The following is a 22,830-nucleotide window of genomic DNA, read 5'->3' as shown; positions in this document are numbered from 1 at the left end:
ATTTTATTTAAAAGTCAGAACATATTTTATTGGTTGTTCAGTTCCATTAACATTATTGAAATTCAAAGACATATTACAATACCTACAGCGTATTCTGGAGGCTATTCCAACCTACCTGTTTCGCACATGTCTCCAACATACCCTTCAACGCAATCACACAAGAAGCCATTGACCGCATCGGTGCAGTTCCCTCCATTCTGACAGGGAGTCGAACCACATTCATCAAGGTCTGTGAAAATTCAAGCATATTCACAGCTCTAAATTTCAAATTTAGATGCAAAAAATCTTAATCACCAATGCCTCAAACTAATTACCACTTGCCAGGTTGACAAAAAGATTTTTTTATTTAAAAGTGAGCCTGCGTGGATGGAGTGGCCTCTTTTGGAGCTAATTAAGGTGTTAAAAAATTTACGTCCAAATGCAACAACTAGTTATCATATCCTACCCCTGTCCATGCTGAAAAACTTGGTTTAGTCATTTTGAAGCCAGGGTCTCCCCTTGCAAGAAAATTTTTAAAAATCCAGCCAGCCTCCAGCCAACTCCCTTAAGACTGTGTTAAGTGGCCCCTTGTGTACAATATAATGGATTATTTTTCAAAACAGTGCGTGGGCCAGGCAGTGGAATGTTTCTTATCAGTAACAGCTGTCTGGAACTTGTCAGAGGCCTGTTTTGGCTGTCTTTGAAGTTTTATTTTGGTTGGGGGTTGTCACAGCTGAATCAGAGTAGCCACATTTCTTTTGAGTTTCTTCCCTTGCAGGACCATGATTGCTGTTGACCATTGTATTTTTGTATTAATAAACTTAATTCACCTTTGTGTTAGCCCTGGCCCAGCTTTGGAATGCAGGGGCGTGCATGAGTGCACCCTTGGCACTCGCTGAATGTGGGTGTGAATGTATTTAAGGATTGATTAAACAGGGTGTGGTGTGAGACTTGCTACATGTTACGGTAGAGGGAACACGGTGTTCTAATTTATGCTGACTTCGCCACTTTGGTTAGCTAGTGCCGTCCCTTGGCTATTGGCACAGATGAATGAGGCTCTGGGAAGTCTTGGGGGGGGGCTCGGACAAGCATATGTCGGCACAATCGTAAGTTATACCTTATGGCTTTTCATTTTAATTGCTTGGAATTGGTTTAATTTGCCATCTTGACAGAGTTGTTGTAATCGTTTGGGCATGGCGTAGTTTGATTATTTTCTATTGCAGATTCTTTATATGATGTACATGGATCGGCGGATCCCTGATGTTGTAGGCAACCCAGTTAAACTGTGAAGCCTGGAGAGAGTCTTTAGCTACCGGGAATCCCATTGGCGGAGTGAAGCCTCGCTGTTCCCCAACTTGTGTAGATGAAACTACAGGCGGCTCTCCACAGCGTCGTCCTGTTCTTGCGATCCAACTAGCCTTGGCGATGTGGACGATGGGTGTGGAACTACCGTAACTGTGACGAGCACCACTGCAAATCTCCCTCAAATAAATAATTTCCTATCGTTGTAAAACATTCTGATAATTTTATGATTTCCTTTGTATTTGGCCTTATCTTGTGAATATAATTAAAAGTTCGATATATTTGATTTATTTGGTTTGTTGCACCTGTTTAAAAGTCATACGTCGTGGGAAATTTACTGATTTTTGCTGTATAAGTGTAACCCTTGTGGTAAACTACTTGTGGTATGGTGATATTTTTGGTTATATACGTGTAAATTGTTCGACTTATTTGACTTGTCTGGATATTAAGTAAGGAATTGCAGTTTGAAGTAAACCTGGCTAATTTACTATATATTCTCCGCAGTGCAGATGGATTGTGTGGTTAGACGTTTAAACATTGAGCCTTGGGAATTGACCGGCAAATTAAGGATTCTAGAACTATTTTATATGAAGAAAGCTTGTACAAGAAACTGACAGTTTTATAACGTGAATTAATGATTGAGCACTGCAAATATTGAGTAATGTGTATAAAGGAATTTGACTGTGTAAAATAAGAATTGGTAAGGAAATTTAATTGTAAGATAAATCTAGTATGATTGATGAATTCGCCGTCTTATGGTCCAAGTTCTGCACTGAGGAACATTTTGACTATTTGGCATTTAACTAGGATCCTTTGAACCGACTAGATTTCCCCTGCAATTTCAAGTTGTGCATAATTATTCTTTTGAATAAATTTAGATGTATATATTGTAAATATTAAATTTTGTGTGAAGTGCTAGCGTTCCCATAGACTGTGACAGGGGGATGATGTAGTGGTGGTGTGGCTTGACTGGCGCGTGGCGAGCCCCCCCCCAAAGAAAATCGGGATAGCCTGGGGAAAGGCCCCCCTCCCACCGTACTGTGATGTACTTTTGGTGGTTTTTAAGAGCTGTAGAGGATAGGGGACAACCACTGAAGCATTTATATACCTTTAGTACGGACTCAGGGCTCTGCAACCCTGAGACATGAAACGGCCTCTCTAAACGAGCAGCTCCAGCAACCACGTAAAAATCGAATCAGAACGCGACGCAGGTACACAAATGTATACGCACAGGTATTAACTGCCCAACTCATTTTCAAAGGTCACATTCTGAAGTATTATATTCACCCAGTTGCCAAAATGATCTTTGACCTTGAAGGTAACATATTAAGATCATGAGGTCAAATCTGAGTCTCCTGATTTCTACCTATATTTCCATATAAGGTGAAGTTTGTCGTAAAACTGTGCCAAATAAACAATTGTGCATGTCAACCACGCAGAAAATTAAAATTAATTTATCGAATTGTTTATTTGTTGGGTCTTTCATTTTCAGTACTTCATTGGTAAACAAAGTCTAGTAAATTTGAGAAACGTGAAGTAAAAAGGGAGTAATTGTTCAATGGGAAATGGGAGCAAATGTATTTCAATACCTTGACTACGGCTTCTCTGGATAACTTTAGACTGTCAAGTAACTTTTCATGCATTTCATAAGCTAATTTGTTAGTCTGGAACTTCCTGTAAGCAGGAACGTGAGTTTCGAAGTAGTCTTGTTTTCAATGGAATGCTCTCACGAAGGTGGGCAGGTTGTTAAGGGGGCCTTTTCATGTGGTTTAAGCGAGTGCGATCAAGTCCTTGCTGCACCTCTGTCAATCCATAAATTAGCGGTTGTCACATTGCCTGTACTATTCCTTTGGGTGGCCAAACTCCACAAAAACATAATCCTTGATTTGCATAAGATTTACCTCAAGATGTGCACCGGCCCCATAATTTTTAAATAGAAGGTTGTATTTTCACTTTGTCTCTTTATTAGCTGGTGTGTTAACTGCGTAAGATATTTTCAGCTCTTTGCTATGTCCATAAGGTGGCACATATTGATAAGAGGATAACTCACACTACGACAGTATATTAGAATGCGATAATCATTTCACTAACCTTCATTCAACCTCTTTTATCAACATAACCAGCGCCCTACATATCAGTAACATTTCTTACGAAGAGCGTCCCAAGGTAAGTAGTGCAACCCGTCTGTATAGGTAAAACCACGCCCCTTTTCCCCCTGTTTCTGGCCTCTCGACCAACCAGAAGACTGGATTTTGCCACGTAACACCTTAATGTCATAAAATGAGGAGGTGGCCGTACCATTTATAGTAGGGGTGTTTATATGTTGGAAGGAGGTTTTATAGAATATATATATAAGGTGTATAGTATAAATTATAATATGAATGTATACTTTACTATTATTACACTGTACCTTGGATAAGCACCTGCTACTACACATAGACAAAATATGAAGGATCAATTAAGTTCGTTAATTCTCATTGTGTTCGTGGTGACTATTTTACCGCCGTGAAACATGGTTAAACCCGAACCCGGTTTAATGAATGAAGCAGGACTCAGATATGATCGCGATTGTGCGATGACGTGTTGGGACATGTTCAAGTGTTTTCCACAATTTTAAGGCCTCCAGAGCTACAGCTAGGTCTGTTGTCTACGCCTTTGCACACATTTCCAGTGGAGCGAAGACTTAGACCTAGCTCTAGGCAACAGATTTGGATGCAGCCTTAGTTTCGGACATCGCCTATAAACTTGGAGTGCACCATTTTGTGTAGGTATTGTACATACACGTACTATGTATCTGTAGTGCAATTCACACAAACAAATGTTATAGTAGAGGTGTGTGTGTTGTTTTTAGGTCTACTGTGATTCGAAACCGTACAAAAGGCCTTACGGTATGTTGGTCGTAGACATCCGGAGTAGAAAAACGTACTTTAACAGATACGATAAGAATACAATTACATGCAGGGCTGAGATAAATTTACGGTACGTAAATTCAAGATTGAAGTTAATAATAACGTAGGAATAAGGCGGAACGGATTACACGCCATATGCAGTCGTGCTGCCCATGTTGGACACAGTAGCTTTTGTATTCGAACGGGGAGAGCCTGTTACGTAACAGCGATGAATCATTGGGAAAATAATGAGTAAACAACTACCGGACATGTCCTGTCTTATCTTCTCGCTCGGTTCGACGATGTTTTCAAAACCTGTTATACGCAACCGGCGCTGTCAGCGCGCATTTATACACTACACTTCGTTTGGTAAGCATCGGCAACGATTGGCGTGTAGTCTGGTGTTTGAGAAGAGTAACGAAAATCTTGACCTTGAGCTCAGAACAGCTCCTGCTCAAGTGTACGAGTATTGCACATGACGTTTCCTCTGGTGTTGTGTAAAACGGCAAATACGTGTACACTGTATAATCAATCAGTCTTTGTTCTTTCTATTTGCAGATCAGACCTTAATTAAAGGAAGAAAATTGTGGATGAGAAGCAGAATGAAGTCGCGACCAACAGAGCGTGACAGTCGTAAAAAAGTACTCGAGGGGAAAAGGTATCCTTTACATCAGTACTGAGACTGATGCAACCACCTACTGTATATATTTTGTGTTAATCATAATATGCACCATAACAGGAGACCAAGACACTATGCGGCGCTAGAAATATTAATTCATATGTCGCTGGTAGACATCAGTCTACAAGTGGTTTCCTTACTTATTCTCCAGACATCCGTGCATATTTAGGATGTTTTGCATAATGATTTGGACCATTAGCAAGTTCTAGTCTGTCTTTTTTAGTATATTGTTATTCATACCTTAACCCTCAATGTTTCTCGTTACTTCACAGATGTTTACTTGCAAGGTATGCGATAAGACGTTCACCAGACGGGACAACTACAGCCGTCACGCAGCCCGTCACAACGATGCTAGCCAACATCAGTGTATCTCGTGCGGCAAAGTATTCGCTCGCCGTGACAACTACTTTCGACATTTGAGGAGTCATCATGGTGAAGAGCAAATAGGCTTTGGAGCGACAGCAGATGATCAACCAGCCGTAGCTAAACGACAGAAAATTACCGGTACCAACAGCATTGCAGACATCACCGATCTATACCGTGTGAACAAGGTGAAAGAGGTAGAGATGAAAAAGTTTAGCACGAAAGGGTTAGACTACACCGTCACCTTTGAGGACAACCTGGATGTCTCTGACACAACAGCCGTGTTGCAGATTTGGATAGCCAAACCAGCCAGGTGCAGGCCCCAAGGATCTCATGCGTATGGTGGTCAGGTGTCCCGAGCTCGACTACCCCATCCAGTTACCGTTCATCACCAAGGATCAGTTGACGGCGGAACGATTTATGTCCCGAATTGAGCTGGTGGTCAGAGGTAAAGAAGAATTTTCCTTGGATAGCACTCTTCATATCAACATAACCCATGTGGCCATGCCACTTGGGGAAAAATTAACAAGAAACGTTATGTCAATTTCGAACGCTTCCTCAAACAGAAAAAACAATGCATAATACAAATAAACAAAGATGAACTGTGCTGTGTTAGAGCAATAGTCACAGCAAAGGCTAAAATTGAGGGGCATGAATGCTGAGAGGCCATTCGCAAAGGATGTACAATTCAATTGAATCTGGCCGAGGACCTTCACAAACGTGCTGGGATTCTGTTTTCAAAGTGTAGTATGGGGGAAATCAAACAATTTCTACGCGTTCTTCCCGGATATCAGATTTTGGTAGCTTCTACAGAACATGCGAACTCCATCATTTTCAAAGGTCCACCAGCAGGCAAACAGATATGCCTGTATTTTCACCACGGCCACTGCGACTTCATCGCAAAAATGCCAGCCTTTGTAAACAGAAGCTATTTTTATGTCACGTCCCTGAAGGGGGTTCGATCAAGGCACTATGCATGGATATGCCAACGGATGAAACCTCTCCCGGCATCGACCCCTTCCAGCAGTGTATTACCATTGCGTCAGCCTGCTATCTCGTGTACCGCACCAAGTACTTTAACCCAGATACCATTGGCATCATCCACTCTTCAGGGTACTGTTCAAATGACCGTCTGTCAGTCAAGGCCCTCCAGTGGCTGAAATGGACAGCCCACGAAACCGGTCATAACATTCAGTATCCGGGTAACAATGGAGAGGTGCATGTTGGGAAATAAAGAGTTGACTGCTTCTACATCGATAATGGTGTAAAGACGGTCCTGGAGTTTAACGGCTGCCTCCATCATGGGCATACGTTTTTGGCTCGCGAAACCAAACATCCCTTCAACGGCCTAACGATGGAGGAACTTCATCAGTAGACGCTAGAGAGACGCAAATTTATCTTTGATCAAGGCTACCGGTGTATCGAGCAGTGGGAGTTTGATGATCTTGTTAAGCTGATGAAAGAACGTGATAGGATCCATACGGCTGCTATCAAACTTAATTGCCAGGAATTGTGGGATAAGTATAGCAGTTTACGGAATACAGTTACACATATGTTACAGAAACAGAAACGTAATCATTACTGTAGTCTGATCAGTGATTATACTGGAAACAGCAAAAAGATTTGGAGCTGCCTTAAAGTGATTACTCCGAAACAAGAGTCCATTTTCCCTACTTGGATCGAGGTAAACGTAACAGACTGCAGTGAGACTGATGTCATAGCTAACGCACTTAATGTTTTGTTATCTGTGCCGAAAGCGTCACAAAAGACTTACCAGATACTACTCTATTGTCTCCACTGATGTTCCTCATGGTGATGATTGTGTTTTCAACCTGAGAACTGTATCGAGTGACTTTGTGCAAAGAACTATCATTACTATGAATGTTGCCAAAGCGACAGGGAATGGCCAACTTAGCTGTCTTTGACGAAAATCTTAAATATGTCCTTGGTGCATGGATATGTGCCTGACGGAGAGAAGAGTGCAAAAATAGTTCGAATCTTTAAGTCTGGAAATACCTCTGATATAGGTTACTATCGGCCTATTTCCATCTTGCCAATGGTAAGTGAAATCTTGGAGAGGGCTGTGTACACGCAATTGCATGAATTTATTAACGAACATGATTCGATGCATCCCAACCAGTGTAGGTTCCGCCCAATGCACTCCACGACTACGATTCTTGCCAAAATGGTCAATCAGTGGAGCAGAAATGTTGAAGGCGGTGATCTAACAGGTGTAGCTTTTATTGATCTTAGAAAGGCTTTCGATACAGTTAACCACGGAATTCTTCTGGCTAAATTAAGCTCTCTGGGTTGTTCAGCGTGTGCCTTAAAATGGTTCTCTAGCTACTCGTCAGGTCGAACATAACGAGTCTACTTGAACAAAGCTAGCTCCAAACTTCAGTCTGTTACTCACGGTGTTCTGCAAGGATCAATTCTGGGTCCTCTTTTATTTTCCATTTATGTTAACTCCATACTACAATACTATTTAACGGTAAATTACATATTAACTCAAAAGAGTTCGGCAGTGTGCTCATTGAGGCTTTCGATGTAATCCAAGATTGCAATATTTCCCGTGAAAAACGGGAAGACTGGTGAGATATTTCCTCTCCAGATTGGAGTACAGCAATCGTATATCGTGACCTAGGTTCCGATATTGGCGGATATAGTAAACCAGGAAGCGAAAAGAGGGATGTTTATTTTGGCGTATCAGTCGCTGGAGCAAGGAAAATCTGTACGTCATAAGACGAGCTTTCAAACAGTTCAACCCCAGCCCTCCTTTGTCTGGAGGTTGAAACACAATTTATCTTTTAAGCCAGTGACGTTTATCGGTCCAAACAAAATAAATTAAAAGTTCTTGGGGTTGATCCAGGACGTGACTGGGAGGAGGAAGAACTGTCAAAAAATGAAGAAGACTTGAAGCGCAGTTTGATTGGCAATTATTATTCTTCCTTTGAAAGACATGGTACAAGCCAGGCTGCTCCATCTAGCGAGGGCATTTTTAAGTTTATCTCTGCACAGTTTTCAGGTTTTTTTGTCGTGAGGACTCAGTATTTCCTGCATAAACTCCAAGAAATTTAAGATTTTGATTATTCCACTTAAAACCTAGAGGACAATCGAATCTTTTTGTCCAAAATCCGACCCATAAACCCGGGCACTTGTTAGGATTTAAACATGCAGACGAGGCACGACTATACAGGGTATAAATTTGATCAAGAATTACAAATCCTTTGTTGGATGTGACAAACAAGGTGACGTCGTCAGCGTACGCTGAGACAATCAAAGTGGTGTCGAGACCGGGCACGGGAAGTCCGTGCAGACACATCCTCAGCCTAATCTTATCAAAAAAGACTCGATGGCTATCGAGTACAAAAGCCCGGACAGAGGACATCCTTTACGAATTCCCCTCCCAAAGGAGGAGAGAGCTGTAAGAGAGGACTGAACCTTGACAATACTACTAGCATCTTTCTACAAAAGTTGAATCAGGGAAATAAACTCTTTACCAAATCCCATCTTCTCGAGTGCTTTGAACAGATAATTGTGATCAACACAATCAAAGGCTTTCTTTCGATCTAAATTACACAAAGCCAAGGGAATGTCGTTGTGATTAGCATACATGATGCTGTCTCATGACACTGGTCAAGGTGACTTACGTCTCCTATGACATTTTTAAGTCGATTAGCGATAGTTTTTGCAATGATTTTTATAGTTCGTATTCAATAGCGAGACCGGTCGTCAGTTAGCAATGTCTAGGAGAGCTCTTTGTTTGGGTAGAAGGGAGATAACTGCTCTCCTGCAAAATGATGGTAAGGAACCAGAACAGGTACATTTTTGAAAGACCTCGTAAAAATCCTCTCTGATCAAAGGCTAGAAACACTGATAAAATTCGCCAGTAAGACCATCTAAATCTGGCGATTTACGTTTGTTTAATTGACCGACAGCCAGATCCAGTTCTTCTATCGTTATAGGCGCGTTGCAAGTTTCCGAGTCTCTTGGGTCGAGAGTTAGGAGATCTTTGAAAACAAAATCTTGCTCAGTGTCGTACCCACCACTCGGAAACTTATGTTTGATGTTCGATTCACAAGTAATTTCGTGGCGGTGCAAATTGTGAGCCTTATTAAAACACTGACCAAACTTTACGCAAGCGTTCGATTTGCTATATCTACTCAAGTCGGATATGTATGAAAAGTGTGCACCGCAGAGATTCAAGTTCAAAGTGCGGGGGAAACGCCGGTACGAGCGGCGCAAGAGCTACGCCCTTACTAGTTGTCTTCCTTGGTCGTCTGTCTCCACCTCCTCGCCATCGCCATCCTCCCCCAGCACCAGCGAATGCACCTGAACATTGATTTCAAAGACTCTCTCCGCGTCGCCAAGGTCGTCAAGTGTAACTCCATTCAAGTTCGGTTTGCCGACCCCTTCCCGAAACCAGTTCAGTAAATGTTGTGTGTCACGCTCCAGGTGCACAGGGGTAACATTGTTGGAAAGGGCCAAGCAACAAAAAAACAAAGATCGTCATTGTATGGACGACCTGTATTGCGGTTACGTAACAACTTGACAAGGCCTCTGTTGTTGGCTACATGAGGAGGGAGTTCAGCCGGCGCTGCACCAATAACAAAGTCTGTTTTGTTGACAAAAACAGCAAGATTAGTTATAGCCTCAACTGTCCATTTAGTATTGGGTCTTTGCCGCCGCCGTGTTCGGTGATGTCAGCTTCGTTGAGTGCTTCAATGAGTACTTCCAGGTCTGCTAGGCTTGCGATGACAAATGGTTCTTCGAAAAAACGCGCATTGTTGTAGCAGGGATGAAAATACCTCAGCTCACCGGTAGATGAGTGGCGCAAAACCAAACCGAACGACACATTGACTTTCACCTGTCGGTGAAGTCGATGAAATACTGCCCTTAAGGCAGCCTCTATGTCAACAGGTGTCCCAATGCTTCGCGATCCAATAAGTCTAAAATTATATGTGTCCTGCACTGGACGGTCAGTTGCATGGCGAGTTCGTATCGAGGCCCAATGTTCATGCAGGAAACTGTTCAGTTCATGATCTTCCTCATCATCAGCTTTGGTAACTCTCTCCACTGGATAAATTGGAGAGCAGAGTTTACCTAAAAGTGCAGGGCCACTGTCCAACCAAGAACTCATAAAGTTCTTGAAAGCTGTTAAGTCTAAGAAAAAACGGATGAAATAGCAAGAAAATTCAATAACAACATCCCGGGGTTTGTTAAACAACTAAAGCCTCCTCGCAATAGCTCCTTTGTCCAAAAGAGGACACAGCATAGAATTCGGAAGCTGATCAAGACACTTGATCCAATGATCCTGTTCTGTAAATCCCGGAATGCGTCATTTTTACCAGCTTTTCCTTCTTCTCATGGTCCTTTCTTTACTATCATTGAACACTGGAGGTTGTTCGTCCTCTGTGAAAAACACTGCCATTCGACTGTACATCAAAGATTCATGTAATAATCCTAATGTCATCTTTCTTCAGGAAACTAATCAGTTAAAATCTCATGACAAGTGTTGGAGTACGTGGCCTTATACGTCTTTTAGCAATGAAGGTCGTAATCATGGAACTGGTGTTACTACTCTCATCAAAGTCAATGATAACATTAATATTCATTCTCATGTGATTATATCACCTGGTTATGTTAATTATAGTATTTATACAACATTCTTTATTCTCAAAATAACAATATCGCATGAATATTCTTAAAGAGATTCAACTCCATTGTGAGCAAACAGAAAATGGAATAATCTTATCTTGTGGGGACTTTAATTGCACTCTTCATCCCTCTCTCGACAGGTTTCGTAATGACACCGTAACGAGACGTTCGGTTGCCTTTACTCTTCAAAATATGTGCTGTGGTCTTAATCTTTGTAATATTCGGAGAAAACGTAACCCAGGCGCCAGTCAGTTTACTTGGTTTAGAAGCAATCCTTTTAAACCTGGTCTCATGTCAACAGCTAGACTTGACCGTTTTATGGTCCATGTGATATGGTCCATGTTTTATGGTGCCTTCCGTGAGTTCCTGCGGCATTTTTCCCTGCCCTTTTTCAGATCACTCTGTTATTACACTTGATATTGATACTTCTCCCAACTAAAACCGTTGTAGCGCCTATATAGCAATGAGATCGATACTTGGTCTACATATTTTTTTACCTTAGAAAACTCTGTCTGCGCTTCTAAAAGCATTAACAAAAGTCGTCTTCCTTGTGGTAATGTTACTGACTACCCTAGTCAGATTAAATGTCATATTCGCAATTTTTACAGAAATTGTATAGCGAAGTAGATACCAAGAAGGATGCTCAGACTACTATTTTAGATGACATTCCTACTTTGGCTTCTTCTGATTCTGAAGACTGCGACCGTTCGGTCACCATCGAAGAATTTGATATTGCTGTTCAGCAGCTTAGTAAAAACAAATCTCCTGGATTGGACGGCCTTTCGTCTGAATTTTATCAATTCTTCTGGCCTATTCTTAGGGAGGACCGGCTAACAAACTTAAAGATAGATGCTTGCTTGCTTGCTTGCTTGCTTGCTTGCTTGCTTGCTTGCTTGCTTGCTTGCTTGCTTGCTTCTTTAAAAATTATTTCTTAGAAGATGGGTTTTTACGATTGACACTAAACACTAATCTTGGATCCAAAAAGGTCTTTGAACCTATATTTTCTCAAAAAGGAACGAAACGAGCTTGCAATCTGACATGGAGATACAATCTCGACTCCCAATTATTTTCTCGGGTTTGGCCCCCTTAAGCCAGACAACAGATAATAAAAGGAGTATGTCGCGCAATACGGCTCATGTGACGACTTTGAAAAAAAAATTATCCTTCACTCACCAGTAGTTGTGTCCAGAATGGTGATAGATTCCAAAGTGCTGGTAGATACCGAGGTAGAGGTGGATTCCGAAGGGGAGGGTGATTCCGAAGTGGTGGTGGATTCCAAAGTGGTGGTCAATTCAGAAGTTGATTCTGTTTATTAAAGTGTAAATAAAGGACAAGAACTGTTAATAAAGTGGTGGTTGTTTTCTGTTTTTCACCCCACTTGTGCTTCTAGTTATAGTACACCTTACGAGTACACAATGACTGTGAGAACAGAATACCTTCATTCATATAAGTATGAGAGGGCTGCGTAGCATTGTGATCAGAGTATTGACAAGAACATTGCTCTGAAATATGTGATTGCCAGGGCACATAGCACTGGGTATATATTATATTCTTGTCAATATACCTCCTTTCATAATGCGTTTGGAAATCTTGAATAGGACGTGGACGACATTCAAGCATTGCGAAAAACGGGTCCATCAGGAGGAAACCGTGATTTATCGTGCCTCAAAATTTTAACTTTAAAGGCAAAGTAAAGAATGTCACTACAGACCCATGAAGGATCTTAAAAGAAAATATTAAGTTACAAGTCCATTCGACTCTTCTAAGTAGACCAGTTTTAACCACACATTATGATTGATGTTATCGCATGGTTTCTGATAATCCATAGTCAGTACTCTCATCTTCCACATCTGTTTCATAATACCTTCGGGCAAGCAGTTCCATCCTGTTGCTGTTCAGGAGCTTAGTAAAAACAAATATCCTGGGTTGGACGGCCTCTCGTCTGAATTTTATCAATTCTTCTGGCCTATTCTTAGGGAGGACCTGTTTACTGTTTTTGAAGCCTCTATACACCAAAACCTCTTACCTTTCTCCTGTCACAGAGCTGTAATTACTCTGCTTCCTAAAAAGGGGATCTTCTGGATATCTCTAAGTGGCGGCAAGTCTCGCTACTTAAGGTCGATTATAAGATTTTTGCTAAGGTTCTTGCTAACAGACTTAAAGATAGATGCATGCTTTCTTGCTTGCTTGCTTGCTTGCTTGCTTGCTTGCTTGCTTGCTTGCTTGCTTGCTTGCTTGCTTGCTTGCTTGCTTGCTTGCTTGCTTGCTTGCTTGCTTGCTCGCTCGCTTGCTTGCTTCTTTAAAAATTATTTCTTAGAAGATGAATTTTTACGATTGACACGAAACACTGATCTTGGATCCAAAACGGTCTTTGAACCTATATTTTCTCAAAAAGGAACGAAAAGAGCTTGCAATCTGACATGGAGATACAATCTCGACTCCCAATTATTTTCTCGGGTTTGGCCCCTTAAGCCAGACAACAGATAATAAAAGGAGTATGTCGCGCAATACGGCTCATGTGACGACTTTGAAAAAAAAATTATCCTTCACTCACCAGTAGTTGTGTCCAGAATGGTGATAGATTCCAAAGTGCTGGTAGATACCGAGGTAGAGGTGGATTCCGAAGGGGAGGGTGATTCCGAAGTGGTGGTGGATTCCAAAGTGGTGGTCAATTCAGAAGTTGATTCTGTTTATTAAAGTGTAAATAAAGGACAAGAACTGTTAATAAAGTGGTGGTTGTTTTCTGTTTTTCACCCCACTTGTGCTTCTAGTTATAGTACACCTTACGAGTACACAATGACTGTGAGAACAGAATACCTTCATTCATATAAGTATGAGAGGGCTGCGTAGCATTGTGATCAGAGTATTGACAAGAACATTGCTCTGAAATATGTGATTGCCAGGGCACATAGCACTGGGTATATATTATATTCTTGTCAATATACCTCCTTTCATAATGCGTTTGGAAATCTTGAATAGGACGTGGACGACATTCAAGCATTGCGAAAAACGGGTCCATCAGGAGGAAACCGTGATTTATCGTGCCTCAAAATTTTAACTTTAAAGGCAAAGTAAAGAATGTCACTACAGACCCATGAAGGATCTTAAAAGAAAATATTAAGTTACAAGTCCATTCGACTCTTCTAAGTAGACCAGTTTTAACCACACATTATGATTGATGTTATCGCATGGTTTCTGATAATCCATAGTCAGTACTCTCATCTTCCACATCTGTTTCATAATACCTTCGGGCAAGCAGTTCCATCCTGTTGCTGTTCAGGAGCTTAGTAAAAACAAATATCCTGGGTTGGACGGCCTCTCGTCTGAATTTTATCAATTCTTCTGGCCTATTCTTAGGGAGGACCTGTTTACTGTTTTTGAAGCCTCTATACACCAAAACCTCTTACCTTTCTCCTGTCACAGAGCTGTAATTACTCTGCTTCCTAAAAAGGGGATCTTCTGGATATCTCTAAGTGGCGGCAAGTCTCGCTACTTAAGGTCGATTATAAGATTTTTGCTAAGGTTCTTGCTAACAGACTTAAAGATACATGCATGCTTTCTTGCTTGCTTGCTTGCTTGCTTGCTTGCTTGCTTGCTTGCTTGCTTGCTTGCTTGCTTGCTTGCTTGCTTGCTTGCTTGCTTGCTTGCTTGCTTGCTCGCTCGCTCGCTTGCTTGCTTCTTTAAAAATTATTTCTTAGAAGATGAATTTTTACGATTGACACGAAACACTGATCTTGGATCCAAAACGGTCTTTGAACCTATATTTTCTCAAAAAGGAACGAAAAGAGCTTGCAATCTGACATGGAGATACAATCTCGACTCCCAATTATTTTCTCGGGTTTGGCCCCTTAAGCCAGACAACAGATAATAAAAGGAGTATGTCGCGCAATACGGCTCATGTGACGACTTTGAAAAAAAAATTATCCTTCACTCACCAGTAGTTGTGTCCAGAATGGTGATAGATTCCAAAGTGCTGGTAGATACCGAGGTAGAGGTGGATTCCGAAGGGGAGGGTGATTCCGAAGTGGTGGTGGATTCCAAAGTGGTGGTCAATTCAGAAGTTGATTCTGTTTATTAAAGTGTAAATAAAGGACAAGAACTGTTAATAAAGTGGTGGTTGTTTTCTGTTTTTCACCCCACTTGTGCTTCTAGTTATAGTACACCTTACGAGTACACAATGACTGTGAGAACAGAATACCTTCATTCATATAAGTATGAGAGGGCTGCGTAGCATTGTGATCAGAGTATTGACAAGAACATTGCTCTGAAATATGTGATTGCCAGGGCACATAGCACTGGGTATATATTATATTCTTGTCAATATACCTCCTTTCATAATGCGTTTGGAAATCTTGAATAGGACGTGGACGACATTCAAGCATTGCGAAAAACGGGTCCATCAGGAGGAAACCGTGATTTATCGTGCCTCAAAATTTTAACTTTAAAGGCAAAGTAAAGAATGTCACTACAGACCCATGAAGGATCTTAAAAGAAAATATTAAGTTACAAGTCCATTCGACTCTTCTAAGTAGACCAGTTTTAACCACACATTATGATTGATGTTATCGCATGGTTTCTGATAATCCATAGTCAGTACTCTCATCTTCCACATCTGTTTCATAATACCTTCGGGCAAGCAGTTCCATCCTGTTGCTGTTCAGGAGCTTAGTAAAAACAAATATCCTGGGTTGGACGGCCTCTCGTCTGAATTTTATCAATTCTTCTGGCCTATTCTTAGGGAGGACTTGTTTACTGTTTTTGAAGCCTCTATACACCAAAACCTCTTACCTTTCTCCTGTCACAGAGCTGTAATTACTCTGCTTCCTAAAAAGGGGATCTTCTGGATATCTCTAAGTGGCGGCAAGTCTCGCTACTTAAGGACGATTATAAGATTTTTGCTAAGGTTCTTGCTAACAGACTTAAAGATACATGCATGCTTTCTTGCTTGCTTGCTTGCTTGCTTGCTTGCTTGCTTGCTTGCTCGCTCGCTTGCTTGCTTCTTTAAAAATTATTTCTTAGAAGATGAATTTTTACGATTGACACGAAACACTGATCTTGGATCCAAAACGGTCTTTGAACCTATATTTTCTCAAAAAGGAACGAAAAGAGCTTGCAATCTGACATGGAGATACAATCTCGACTCCCAATTATTTTCTCGGGTTTGGCCCCTTAAGCCAGACAACAGATAATAAAAGGAGTATGTCGCGCAATACGGCTCATGTGACGACTTTGAAAAAAAAATTATCCTTCACTCACCAGTAGTTGTGTCCAGAATGGTGATAGATTCCAAAGTGCTGGTAGATACCGAGGTAGAGGTGGATTCCGAAGGGGAGGGTGATTCCGAAGTGGTGGTGGATTCCAAAGTGGTGGTCAATTCAGAAGTTGATTCTGTTTATTAAAGTGTAAATAAAGGACAAGAACTGTTAATAAAGTGGTGGTTGTTTTCTGTTTTTCACCCCACTTGTGCTTCTAGTTATAGTACACCTTACGAGTACACAATGACTGTGAGAACAGAATACCTTCATTCATATAAGTATGAGAGGGCTGCGTAGCATTGTGATCAGAGTATTGACAAGAACATTGCTCTGAAATATGTGATTGCCAGGGCACATAGCACTGGGTATATATTATATTCTTGTCAATATACCTCCTTTCATAATGCGTTTGGAAATCTTGAATAGGACGTGGACGACATTCAAGCATTGCGAAAAACGGGTCCATCAGGAGGAAACCGTGATTTATCGTGCCTCAAAATTTTAACTTTAAAGGCAAAGTAAAGAATGTCACTACAGACCCATGAAGGATCTTAAAAGAAAATATTAAGTTACAAGTCCATTCGACTCTTCTAAGTAGACCAGTTTTAACCACACATTATGATTGATGTTATCGCATGGTTTCTGATAATCCATAGTCAGTACTCTCATCTTCCACATCTGTTTCATAATACCTTCGGGCAAGCAGTTCCATCCTGTTGCTGTTCAGGAGCTTAGTAAAAACAAATATCCTGGGTTGGACGGCCTCTCGTCTGAATTTTATCAATTCTTCTGGCCTATTCTTAGGGAGGACTTGTTTACTGTTTTTGAAGCCTCTATACACCAAAACCTCTTACCTTTCTCCTGTCACAGAGCTGTAATTACTCTGCTTCCTAAAAAGGGGATCTTCTGGATATCTCTAAGTGGCGGCAAGTCTCGCTACTTAAGGTCGATTATAAGATTTTTGCTAAGGTTCTTGCTAACAGACTTAAAGATACATGCATGCTTTCTTGCTTGCTTGCTTGCTTGCTTGCTTGCTTGCTTGCTTGCTTGCTTGCTTGCTTGCTTGCTTGCTTGCTTGCTTGCTTGCTTGCTTGCTTGCTTGCTTGCTTGCTTGCTTGCTTGCTTGCTTGCTTGCTTGCTTGCTTGCTTGCTTCTTTAAAAATTATTTCTTAGAAGATGAATTTTTACGATTGACACGAAACACTGATCTTGGATCCAAAACGGTCTTTGAACCTATGTTTTCTCAAAAAGGAACGAAACGAGCTTGCAATCTGACATGGAGATACAATCTCGACTCCCAATTATTTTCTCGGGTTTGGCCCCTTAAGCCAGACAACAGATAATAAAAAGCAGTATGTCGCGCAATACGGCTCATTTGACGACTCTGAAAAAAAATTATCCTTCACTCACCAGTAGTTGTGTCCAGAATGGTGATAGATTCCAAAGTGTTGGTAGATATCGAGGTTGAGGTGGATTCCGAATTGGTGGAGGGTGATTCCAAAGTGGTGGTCAATTCAGAAGTTGAGTCTGTTTATTAAAGTGTAAGTAAATGACAAGAACTGTTAATAAAGTGGTGGTTGTTTTTGTTTTTTTACCCCACTTGTGCTTCTAGTTATAGTACACCTTACGAGTACACAATGACGGTGAGAAAAGAATACTTCCTTTCATATAAGTATGAGAGGGCTGCGTAGCACTGTGATCAGAGTATTGACAAGAACATTGCTCTGAAATATGTGATTGCCAGGGCACTGGTGGCATATTATATTCTTGTCAATATACCCTCTTTAATAATGCGTTTGGAAATCTTGAATAGGACATGGACGACATTCAAGAATTGCAAAAAACGGGTCCATCAGGAGGAAACCGTGATTTATCGTGCCTCAAAATTTTAACTTTAAAGGCAAAGTAAAGAATGTTACTACAGACCCATGAGGGATCTTAAAAGAAAATATTAAGTTACAAGTCCGTTAGACTCTTCTAAGTTGGCCAGTTTTTAACAACACATTATGGTTGATCTTATCACATGTTTTCTGATAATCCACAGTCAGTACACTCATCTTCCCCATCTGTTTCATAATACCTTCGGGCAAGCAGTTCCATCTTCTTGGATAATGCTATGTAATTATATTCTTGCACGTTTACAAGGCTGTATACTAGCCTACTTATATCCTGGCATTGTGATGTGGATTTTAATTACTGAGGTAGCAGTTGGATGAGGTAGCGCACTAGGGTAGTGCAAGGCTGGTGCCAGACCCAAATTGGAGGTGGAGGCAAACAAGTAAGCAGTATCCCCAGTGCACTTTTTCCATGAATCGATTGCACTAGTGACAATTAAGCAGCTCCGCAGAAACAATCTCCTGAAGAACATGGCTCTGTCCATACCAAACAATTAAGTTCCATTTATATCTTCACTCTGATTGATTTTCAACAAAATCCTCATAGGGTTTTCGGGGGCTTGGCCCCCATTGCCCCTCCGCCCTTCGGGAGGTTCTGAAGGAGTTGGTTTTCTCTAACGGTTCATTAACAACAGTGGACGGAGATTCAGTGGGTCGAGTGGTAGTCGACGCACCGTCGTGCGTCCTGTCGTATGTCGTGTCGTGCGTCGTATCGTGCTTCAGGCGACGTAATAGGTGACGCGACGCACGACAAGACATACGATGAGACGCACAACGGTGCGACGGAAGGGGCGACGTTTAAGCGGGAAAAATGCAATAAAGAAAGGAAATGACAGTACGACGCGACGCATGACACGACACATTGTGCGTGTACAAACGTAATGGCAAAAAGGCGACGGTGAAACCCGACGGCACGACGAGAGGGAGCCGTCGCGTCGTGTAGTTGCATTGCAGGGAGGGAGGATAAAGAGACAAAGAGAGAAATGTGTGTCGTAAATAGTACACCAAAGTTTATAGAGGGCGCCTTTACTGTTTTCTTTCATTTCCGCTCCCCGTGTTTGCAAAGTACATGCTTTTCTTTCTTTGCATGCTGCCGTCATGGGCAGTCTGGAACTGGCAGTTTGTCAGAAGCTGTCAGAATTGCGTCAGCGTAGCTTTTGAAATATTGTCCAATCGTATGGTATACATGGCAGAAGAACTAACGCAGCGGCAGCATGCCCCAAATTACTAAGCAACAAACACGGGAATAATCGTGCCAGGTTGAGGCTGTGCAAGCCTGTGGTGGCAGCGTGCAAAGAGCGAATAGGTAACAAGTCTTGTTTCTGTGGTTCTTTTTCATGCATTCTTTATTTGTGTTTTCATTAAGAGGGAGTTGTTGAAGAAAAGGTGGTTTTTTTTTGGGGGGGGGGGTAATTAGACATTAGAAAAGAGCTTCATGGCCAATAGTCAGCATTGTCTCCAGAAAATATATAACTTCCACAGTGTTTTAGCTTTTCCTGCTATAATTTTGATCTTGCTAATAATTATTTCTAAATCCATTCTAAGATACAGTACATCAATAATTATTACGTGCTTGCTAATGTAACATGCAGATCTGGTGAGAATTATATGCCCAGCCAAACAGACTTGAAGAAAACACACCGTCTCAATGATATTATCTGTACAATGTTGTATTCAGAAACTCGGACTAATATTGAAAGTGTTGTGCTGATGAAGCTAACCAGGAAGACTGACCTGAAGAAAAACTAAGAATATTCTCAGGGTATTAAGGAGCAGGCTCGGTGGTAACTTCTTAAACCGTGGTCGAACTTGCAGCGGTATAATAATTGTAGACAAATTGTCTAGAGAACTGGGAGTACTACTTAGAAATTGCCGGAATGGACCACAGGAAATACCAGTTTCTATAAGGTTACAAATCTGGGCTTCCAATTATTATGAGAGAGCACTTCCTACATTGGCCTATGTGGATTAATTTTTCGCTATTTTTGTTCATTTTTTTAATAAAACAATCCTAATTGATAAATGGCTGAGATAACAAGAAAAAAAATCAACACCAAAGAGCAAATAGCACGTACTTCGCAAGCACGGGGGACGGAAATGAAAAAAAGTAAAGGCGCCCTCTATAAACAACATAAAGCAAAGGGCGACAGTACACGACGCGTCGCGTCGTGCGTCGTCTCGTGCTACGCAGGGCCCGACACGACATACGACTCGACGTACGACGAGACGGGCGACGGAAGGGGCGACATTTAGGCAGAAACATGCAACAAGGAAAGGATCTAAGACAGGACGACGCGACGGCACGGCACGACGTAATGCGTCGTGTGTGTACAAACGTAATGGCAACAAGGAAACGGTGCGACCTGACGGCACGACGTAAGGGAGCCGTCGTGTCGCCTGGAGGGAGGCTAGAGAGAGAGAGAGAAATGTGTGTCGTAAATAGTACACCATAGAAACCGTCACTTCTGAGTGAAGTCATTACATGGTTTTAACATCAGTGAATCGGACTGAATCATGCGCTAATTTGATAAATGTTCAGAGAAAGAACATAATTTGAAGGGAACAAAAAGATTTGGTATTTAATTTTGAGCCTATTTAGTGGTGAGGCTAAATATAGCGGCTTTTAGTTTGCACGCTTTGGTGGGACAAAAAATACAACTGTCAAAAGTCGTCTTTCTCGCTCAATATTCACACCCCGAAAGAATACTGACTTATTTTTTCAGGGGTAGCATGGCTGCGACAGCCCGTTTGCATCGCCCATTGGATCCACAAGTGGCAGGAACCTATTTCAATCTGGCAGCATCATGCCCCATGTGGGGACTCTTTTGAAAAAATCAAAAGAGTGAGGAGAGGAAAATGGAAGTAATCTGATTGATGTTTATTAAAGTCCTTTGTTATCTTTACTCCCAGCCTCCTGCGGGTCGCAGTGTTATTGAGATAGCCACCATATTGATGTACGATGTTTTGTGACGTCGTTTATTTCTCTTTTGGTGATTTACAATAGATACGAAATAGTAAAGAACAATACAGATATTTCCGAAAACACTGCAGGCTTGTGGTCTTTCCCATTTACCTACGATTGCACAGTGGGGATTATTCTGGTGTGATGGTAACATTTGGTGATGATACTCCCCTCAGTGGTTTAACATGTAATGGCAACGAATCTAGTAACTGACGTCAATAACTATCACTTGTAAAATGGTCTAGATATAGGCCCCCGAACAATCTTATCTCGAATGTTGATGAAACTAAGGAAGTGAAAATTGACTTTCGTAGAAATAAAGGTCAAATTGAATTATTTGCATTTAATGGAAGAAATGTGGAAGTTGTAGATTGTTTTTAAATTTCTCGGTACGTTTATCATAAACACTCTATCTTTGTCAATTCAAGTGTCTGAAACTTTGAAAAAGGCCCAACATTAGATGTATTTTTCTGTAGCCTGGAATCATCGGCGTGAGTAGATGAATTTTGATTATTTTTGTAGATGTGTTATTGAATCTTGCCTGAGTAGCCTTAACATTTTCTGGATCAATGCCACATTGGAGTGACATCGAAATACTCAGTCGCGTAACTAAAAGGGCATAGCGGATAATCGGAGGTAGGTTAAACGGCATGCAGACAATTTGCGGTAACAGAATGAGGAAGCGGATTAAAAATTTTGATCAGGATATGCTGCACTAGATTAACGAATGTCCTGATATGATGGCATTAGGAAGAACGCTAAAATCAGTAGGTGCTTGGACCGACCGTTTCAGAGATAGCTTCACGCCATCGGCTGTTCGAGTTTTTAACGATGAGTAGTTTTGAGGTATAAACTGTACAATGCGCATGTGTTGTAGCTGTAACAATATATACATGTTTTATTGAAGTCATTTTATGCGAGTATTGTTTTTATATGTCTATGGTGTTGCCATTGTGTTAAGTACGAGTGCAACATTATGAACTCCAATGACTGTTTTCTTTTTAAGATCATTGGCGAAATAAATCGATTTCAATTTCAATCCAAAATTACTCAAATTACAAAAGTCGCAAAAACGGTCTAAAGTATGAATTAGCAAAAGATTAAAACTATAAGACAACAGGACGGCAACAAAAACTGGTCTTACCTGTGTTCCCAACTGATATCATTACAAGAAGAAACCAGAGTGCACGGAATTGCGCCTCAGACCAGCGTCGGCGACCCATCTTGCTCGCCTAGGTCCACCGGCGATCGTTTTCACCCAAAATCCGTCAAGAAATAATTTGTTTATGTCGCTTCAAGTTTCACGTTTCCAGCTGCCTCAAAATGAAGCCCACATATGGTCTGGAGCGCCTACCGACACGACCGGAGTTTTGTTCTTTAGTCACCGCACCTATTTCCTTGATTGACAGCTTGGGATCCAATCGGTATGCATACGTAGAGCACGTGATGTCAAATCATGTTTTGGGACGTTCTTACTGTGCAACAGAGAAAATTTCGCTCGTCACCCAGCGCCCGAACAGGGCTTTGCATAGATTTTAGTGAAGGAAATAACGTCACACCGGGTCAAAGATAATGACTCCCAGAACATTGAGGTTTTTGTGTTTCTGAAAATATTCTCACTACACTTTACACGCTCATCAAGATATAACTTGATCAAGATAACCAATGATTTGAAATATGTTGCCCAGAGACATGTGATTTGTGATACTTAGAAGATAAATTACCGAGGTTGAATTGTAGGGATCTGGGAATTCCCCGTCAAATTTAGCGAATGGTGTGACCTTTGAACCTTGTGCACGTCTTCAAGTCGTGATTGGGCCCACGTGCACAGAATGCACACGAACAGTAC

At 41.3% G+C, this 22,830-nt stretch overlaps 1 protein-coding gene and 1 long non-coding RNA gene across 2 annotated transcripts; one reads left to right on the top strand and one right to left on the bottom strand.

The window, feature by feature from the left end:
• Window positions 1–101: 101 nt before the first annotated feature.
• On the bottom strand, window positions 102–22,318 carry LOC110986679 (uncharacterized). Its single transcript, XM_087143524.1, has 7 exons — window positions 22,126–22,318; window positions 17,535–17,651; window positions 16,126–16,257; window positions 14,805–14,936; window positions 13,424–13,555; window positions 12,043–12,174; window positions 102–229 (listed from the first exon to the last, which is right to left on the bottom strand). The coding sequence occupies exons 1-7, from the start codon at window positions 22,202–22,204 to the stop codon at window positions 102–104; spliced, it is 852 nt and encodes a 283-aa protein (XP_086999650.1). The 5' UTR covers window positions 22,205–22,318.
• LOC147797471 (uncharacterized) lies at window positions 3,941–8,771 on the top strand. Its single transcript, XR_015427151.1, has 3 exons — window positions 3,941–4,045; window positions 4,728–4,827; window positions 5,121–8,771. It is a non-coding gene; the product is annotated as an uncharacterized LOC147797471 (long non-coding RNA).
• Window positions 22,319–22,830: the final 512 nt, after the last annotated feature.

Source organism: Acanthaster planci, linkage group LG11 (assembly GCF_054643075.1).
Source record: "Acanthaster planci isolate LZ-2023a linkage group LG11, COTS_SCS, whole genome shotgun sequence".
NCBI classification, from domain to species: Eukaryota; Metazoa; Echinodermata; class Asteroidea; order Valvatida; family Acanthasteridae; genus Acanthaster; species Acanthaster planci.
This window is presented reverse-complemented; position numbering and strand designations above follow the sequence as displayed.